The 7,169-nt window shown below is 31.4% G+C and overlaps 1 protein-coding gene across 1 annotated transcript; it reads right to left on the bottom strand.

The window, feature by feature from the left end:
• Positions 1-1,025: 1,025 nt before the first annotated feature.
• On the bottom strand, positions 1,026-6,186 carry LOC114176335 (Amidase family protein). Its single transcript, XM_028061345.2, has 5 exons — positions 5,428-6,186; positions 2,807-3,018; positions 2,497-2,733; positions 2,239-2,431; positions 1,026-1,508 (listed from the first exon to the last, which is right to left on the bottom strand). The coding sequence occupies exons 1-5, from the start codon at positions 6,004-6,006 to the stop codon at positions 1,155-1,157; spliced, it is 1,575 nt and encodes a 524-aa protein (XP_027917146.1). The 5' UTR covers positions 6,007-6,186; the 3' UTR covers positions 1,026-1,154.
• Between the last annotated feature and the right edge of the window lie 983 nt (positions 6,187-7,169).

Raw genomic sequence — 7,169 nt, 5'->3', positions numbered from 1 at the left:
TCTAGTGCTTGAAGAATATTTCAAAAGTTTTTGTTTGGCAAACGCACAAGCATCACAAGCAATAGTAGAAGGAGAAGAAATATCAGAATGATCAGAAACAAGAAGCTTTAAAATGTTATCAAACGAATGACCAAGTTTCATATGCCACAAGTTACAAGGATTATCATTATTAATGAGAGCAGAATGTGATAAGGAAATATTTGCGTCAGATATACTCAAGTTACGTCTGTATTGAGAACTATCTAAGAGAAAAAATAGGCCTTAATGTTTCCTAGTTGTTCCAATCGTCTGGAAGGTATTAGGCTGCACAATAAGACAAATATTTTGGGAGAAAACCATAAAACAATTAGTAGAATTAAGCAATTTTGAAATAGAAATGAGTTGAATAGAAAATTGAGGAACAAAAAGGGTGTTATGAAGGATAAGATTGTCCAACACAATGATACCCGAGAATTTAGCAATGACAGAGTTTTGGTTGGGTAATTGTATATAAATAGGAGAAATAGGTTTGAGATTTTGAAATAAAGATTTAAAAGGATAAATATGAGTTTGGTACTACATTGGTGAACAATAGTTGTGGTCATTCTTAATATCTTTATCATGTGTAGTTGGATATTAAAAGAAAAACGTACATTTTTGCTACTGCATCTAGATGTATTTATAGGATTGTTTGATGGGCCTGTTGATAATCAGAGGCTAATTTCAGCCTAAGTACGACATAATCATACTTACCAGTAAATTTTCTCTAATGATCTTGCTAATCTTCTTTCAATCTATTTTTAGTTTTAGTTACGGACCGGATATGACCGACCGAAAATGTTTAGCAATCGCCGACCAATTTATTCGGGCTACCGGCCAGATTACTAATTCAATGGACCGATTCAGTTTTGTTAAAAAGAATATTAATAACACTGTTCATGATATACCTATTAATTGGAATATTTTGTCTCTCAGGAAAAAAAAATCTTTTCTTTTCTTTTTCTTGTGCACACAACAATTAAAATAGAGTATATTATATGTCTTCATAACACGCAAATCATCTTCTTGTTATTGTAGAATGAAGACTTCAAGTATTCATCCAAGTAGTGAATGAAAATTATTCATGATAGTTATTGCCCATTAAAAAAAAAAAGTTTGAAGCTAGTTTACATTGGTTATAACTTTGGAAGTGGAGGAGGCTTCCTTATCATAGTTGCTTGCTCAAAGGAATAAGCAATTTGGATGAGGTTTGGCTCAGAGCCTCTCAAACCTCCAAAGCAAATTCCAAATGGCCTACCATTTTGATATCCTGCTGGAACAGTTACTCCAGGATAACCTCCAATAGCCAGTACAGAACTAAAGCTTGCACAAGGTACAACAACCGCATCAAGTTTATTTCCTATCATTACTTTCTCAAACCCATCTTTTGACAATCGTGTCAAGTTTGATAATGCTTCTTCCAGTGTCCCACTTCCCCTTATATTCTGCGCATTTACCATCAGATCTTCTCCATACTCCTTAACTTTCTCCTGGTATAATCATAGGTTAATCAAAACACAAACTATACAAACACTTCTTTAGACTGTTTCTTTTCTATTCTATTTCACTTTCACCTCTATAATATTCATTCACATTTTATTTAAATTATCTTTAAATCTAGACACCCTTCTCATAAAATATTTTGAAAGTAATTTAGAAGGAACAACTCTTTATTTTACAAAAACAATACTAAATGAGAGGTGATATTTTAATATTTATAAGAAAAATCCACTTAACAACTTAAAATATTGATATTTTATTTTTAATTTAAAGTATTAATAAATATTAAGGTTAAATAAGTTTTTCTTGTTTTAAAACTATTATAAAAAATTGTTTGTTTGCAAATTAAATTATAAAATATTTTATTCCTTTCATTTTAAGAATTGTTGTATGAGAATTATGTAAACATCCTCAAATATTAATGAAAAGCATGGACATATTATATTATAATCTAGAGTGAAATTTCGTTTGTCACATTCTACATACAATTTATTGATAAGATATGTTATACATTATTTTATAAAGTATAAGAACTGAATATTTATAATGTAGTTTAGAGAGAAAAAATACGATATTCTTAGTTTGGAGAAAATGTATTTAGTTCTATATATTATCATATTATTAAAATAGATTGTGGGTGTTTTTTTTTTTTTTGTTTTTTGTATCCTTTTTATATTGTATCGACAATTGTTGATTAATTTTACATTCCCATGCACTAACCAGTTTTGAGTGTTTATTGTTGAAGGCTATCACATCGGCCAAGCTTCTCACGGGGGAAGCAACTAAGTCTTTGAGGTATGCGTTCAAGGAAGATTTGAATTCAAATGCCACAGCAATACCTTCACTTGGACCGCTATAAACTTCATCAATGTTTTCTATCTCCAAATTGTCAACCAAAACTGCTCCTCTTTCCCTGAATTTGTAAGAAGCACATGAGACTGAATACAGTAATAATAATCATAACTAGGTATTCATTACCTTAATGTTTTCAGGTGTAGCTCAAAAGTTTCATGCAGAAAAGTGTCATTTCCAAAAGCGTAGAAATATCTCAGCACTCCTAGTCTCTTTCCTCGTAGTCCATCTTTCCTCAGAAATTGAGCATAGCCTCCTTTTGGGATATACTTTGATGCTATGATTGTTGCTTTATCATTGGTGTCAATTCCTGCAATGGTTTGAAGAAGAAGAGCAGCATCTGCTACAGTCCTGCAAATTGGTCTACACCAGGCACAGAATGTTACACATTTAATCTAATTAAAATAATTTGAACAGCGGAATTGATGAGACATACCCAACAGTGTCTTGTCTTGGGGAGACTGGGACTACCCCTGCTCTGCTAGTGAGTCCTACTGTTGGTTTTATACCGACTACTGAGTTAGAATCTGAAGGGCATAAAATGGATCCATCTGTTTCTGTACCAAGCGAAACTGCTACCAAATTGGCTGCTACTGATATTGCAGATCCACTGCTGGATCCACACGGACTATCCATTGTGTATGGATTCTGCAAAATAAAGCCAATCACTGAACTCATTTTTTAATCCTCGTAAACTTCTTCAGAAACAAGAAAGATAAAAGTATAAATTAAACTTAGTTAATGTATGAATTAATTTATGAAAATGTTCTCAAACAGCTTTTTATTTTAAATTTTTAACATATAGAGAAGTTAACATTATTTTTTGGTTTTTTAGAGAACTTATAAGGTAGCTATTCCAAATACTAACGTCTTAACCTCTATTATTTTCTTTCTTTTTTCTTTTTACTTCATCTTGTATGGTTAAAAAAGCAACTATGTAATACAATTATAACACCCTTAGGTTATTGTATGCAGTTAAATATTCTGTGTTTTTAGCGGTATAGTAAGTTTATCGACTGTCATGTGAGTAATGCAGTCAATTTGGCCTAACTCGTGATTTGGTCCTAGTCCTGGACGAAGGCAAAAAGGCCTACAGGACCAAAACCTACATAAAAAAATCCACAAGATCAAATCGTCCCAAAGTCTAATGGGTTAGTTTTGTAAGTTGGTTTAAGATCAAGATATAAGGTTGGATCAAACAAAGGTTAACTTGAGATATATGGTCAAGTCGACTCAGGTTAACCTTCGTTTCGGGATGACTTGATTTGATCTTTAACTCAAGTTGACGTGTTCGAATTTTAATCTGGGCGAGCTCAACTCAACCTTCGACTAGCTTGACTTAACTCACCTTTCGACCTAGATCAACTAGGTTCGACCTTCACCCTGGATCGACCTTCAGCTCAGGCAACACATCTTGACCTTCGGCCATGGTCAACTCGTCTTGTCCTTGGTCTAGGCTAGCTCAGCTCAAATATAAGCATGAATTCGACCTTTGACACGTCTCAACCTTTGGCAAGGTTGACCCCTCTCAACCTTCGGCACGGGTTAGACATCCCAACTTTTTTTTAGTCAACATGTATTGACATTTATCTGGACAAACACGTCTCGACCTTTTGTCCAGGCTAGTATATCTCAAATTTTTTTCCGAGTCAACTCGTCCTGACCATTTACCCTAGTTGGCCAATAACCACCTTTAACTTGAGTTGACCTATCTTAACCTTCAAATGTAGTCAACTTGTTACGAACTTTTACCCCAAACTCACCCTTCTAAACCTTTGGCTTAAGTTGGCTCGTGTCGACCTTTGGCCCGAACCAACTTTTCTCGACCTTTTGCCTAGGTCACGCCTTTTCTACCTTTTGACTAGGACAACCAATCTTGGCCTTCAATCCGAACTAACTTTTCTTAACCTTTGACCTAAGTCTGCCTTAACCTTTGGTTTGAGCCAACTTGTCTCAAGTTTCAACTTTGGTCAATGGTTGAGATCTAACACCTCTTTACCTTTTATCCACGTAAGCTCATCATGACCTTTGATCCGAGTTAGCCCATCTCAACTTTCCGTTAAGCTAGTCCCTCATGTCTCCACATTAGGTCATGGCCAATTTGTTTGGACATTCGCCATGGGTTGGCGTGTCTCCACCTTCAGTTGTGACGAACATGTTTTTACCTTCACTTAGGCTAGTCCTGTCTTGAACTTTGTTTTGGACAGTTCATCATATCTTTTGAGTCAAGTCAAGTTGTCTCGACCTTTAACATAATATTCTCATTTCAACCTTTGATACAACCAATTGTGTTTAATATTTGTCTTGACTTGACTTGAGTTGAACTTTAACCCAAACCGACACGATTTGATCTTTTGTTTAGACTAAATCAACTATATCGTTAATCTGAATAGACTCATGACAATCTTTAAATCGAAACAACTTAATTTAATCTTTAATACAAACTAAAAATATTATATTTAGAAATTAATTAAAGTTTATAATTAGATCAACTAAGTTTAATCCCTTATCATGACTCACTTTATAACACTTTAAGAAAAAGTTGAGACTTGGGATTTTTAGTTGGACCACCCATTAAATTAATTGATGTGAAAGATGGTCATAGTAAATGAAAGAACACTCGTTAAATGAATTGACATGAAATATGCTAATAGTAATTGAAAGAACGTTTAAGGTAAAGGACCACGAGATATTAAAATTTCAGAGCTATAATAGAAGACACTGAAAATGCATTTGTTTAAATTATTTTGAACTTTCCTTTAACCGAATTTAAATTTTTAACTAATTAAATATCTCAGAAAGATATAATTTGACAACCAACACAACTATTTAACAACTCAATCATTTTTCATAATTATTTCTTGAACCTCAACAAACGTATAAAATAAACTAAGCAAGCAATAAAAAAGTTTAATATTATTTTTTATCTTGGTCAGAATGATTTATCGGAAAGATAAAAAAAATTAAGAAACGACGACTAATTAATTCACACATATTGAGATAATTAAACCTAATGAAAAAGAAAATAAAAAAGAAGAGAAGAAGAAAATGAAGCACCTTTCCATGTCTTCCCCTAGCACTCCAACCATCGGGTGCTGCAACTGACCTGTAATGTGACCACTCACTGAGTGTAGCCTTCCCTATAATGATAGCCCCAGCTTTTCTTAACCTAGTGACTACACCTGCATCTCTAGGCACCACAGAGCCCAGAAGAGCAAAGGAACCTGCGGTGGTGTTCATCCTATCCTTAGTTGCAATGGTGTCCTTAACCAAAATGGGTATTCCATGCAGTGGTGAAAGAGACCCTGGTGCCTTGCTCTTTCTCTCCTTGTCCGCTTTCTCAGCCTGTGCGAGAGCATCTGGGTTTAACTCCAACACCCCTCTCAGAACTGAGTTTTGGGTTTCTATTTGCTTCAGGTAGAATTCCACAACTTGCTTAGAGCTCAATTGTTTTTTCTGGAAAGCAAGTTGGAGATCGTAAACAGTTGCTTCTTGGATTGAGAATCCCTGGGTCGTGCTACTTGGTAGCACAGATGAGAAAGGGAGTTGAAGGATGACAAAAAGCAGTTCAAAGCAAAAAGATAATACTCCAACTGCGTTGGAAGCCATCAGAATAACTAAACAAGTGAACTGCATTATCCAGATTCAAGAATTAATCACATCGCCAAAAATATAACAGGGACCGTCCATTCCTTCCTTGTATGGCACAAAGCACAAAAATTTTGCTATTTCGACTTCAAAACTGTAATTTTTTAATTCTTGGCAAGTTTACAAATTCAGTCCGTTGTTATTTTTTTTTAATTTTATGTTTAATCACACGCAAGGTATTTATTTATTTAAAAAGAAAATCTCAATTGGCTTTTTCAATTTTAAATTTTTTTGATGGAGTTCTATTTTTCAAAATTTATTTTAATTTGGTAGTTTTTTTTAAAGTATCATCTATGTTAAATATATGTCATCGGTTCGGTTCGTAATTTTTTCTTTTATTTCATTTTTAATTTTTAATTTTTTTTTATTTAAAAAAAATAATTGATAAGTGTCAAATTAAAATTTTATTACGTGTTACTTTGTAATTTTTTTTATTTATTTTATAGTCTCAATTAGTTTTTAATATATATATATATATATATATATATAATTTTATCTTAATTTAATCATAATTTTATTTAAATTGAAACTATTTCGTTCTTTCAAATTTCAACTGAGATCAAATTTAATTTTTATATAAATATTATAATTATATTTTTATTATAATAGATATTTTTAGCTATATTAAATTTATTTAAATTTAAATTTTTCATTGAAATTTATTTAAAATTTATTTTAATAATTTTTAAATTTAAATGTAAAATTTTCGAACAATTTTATACAATTATAAATATTTAAATTTCACATTTGAATTTGAATTTTGTTATTGTTATAAAACTATTTTAAAAATTTACATTTTGTTATTGTTATAAAACTATTTTAAAAATTTACATTTGAATTTATAAAGTTATCTACAATTATTGAAACAAATTTTATTTAAAATTCAATACAAAAATTAAATTTAAACAAACTTAATTTAGTTAAAAGTATCTATTATAACAACAATATAATTATAATATTTATGTACAAGTTAAACTTGGTTATATGAAGAGATGAAATTACTCATATTTAAAAAAAATTAGAACTAAATTAAGATAAAGTAACAAATAAAGCATCAAATCCAGATTTTTAATATAAACAATTGACACTTGGCAGAATCATTTTTTTTAATGAAAAATTAAAAAATATTTTAAAAGAAATTAAAAAAAATA

This window comes from Vigna unguiculata, chromosome 3, assembly GCF_037176805.1.
Source record: "Vigna unguiculata cultivar grain cowpea cultivar isolate G323 ecotype 2 chromosome 3, ASM3717680v1, whole genome shotgun sequence".
Lineage (NCBI taxonomy): Eukaryota > Viridiplantae > Streptophyta > Magnoliopsida > Fabales > Fabaceae > Vigna > Vigna unguiculata.
This window is presented reverse-complemented; position numbering and strand designations above follow the sequence as displayed.

Excerpts from the sequence above, each read along its gene's own strand:
- LOC114176335 (XM_028061345.2), bottom strand. The coding sequence starts at position 6,006 with ATGCAGTTCACTTGTTTAGTTATTCTGATGGCTTCCAACGCAGTTGGA. Across the intron at positions 2,734-2,806 it reads CCAAGACAAGACACTGTTGG|ACCAATTTGCAGGACTGTAG; the intron begins GTATGTCTCATC and ends TGCCTGGTGTAG. Across the intron at positions 1,509-2,238 it reads ACAATAAACACTCAAAACTG|GAGAAAGTTAAGGAGTATGG; the intron begins GTTAGTGCATGG and ends TGATTATACCAG.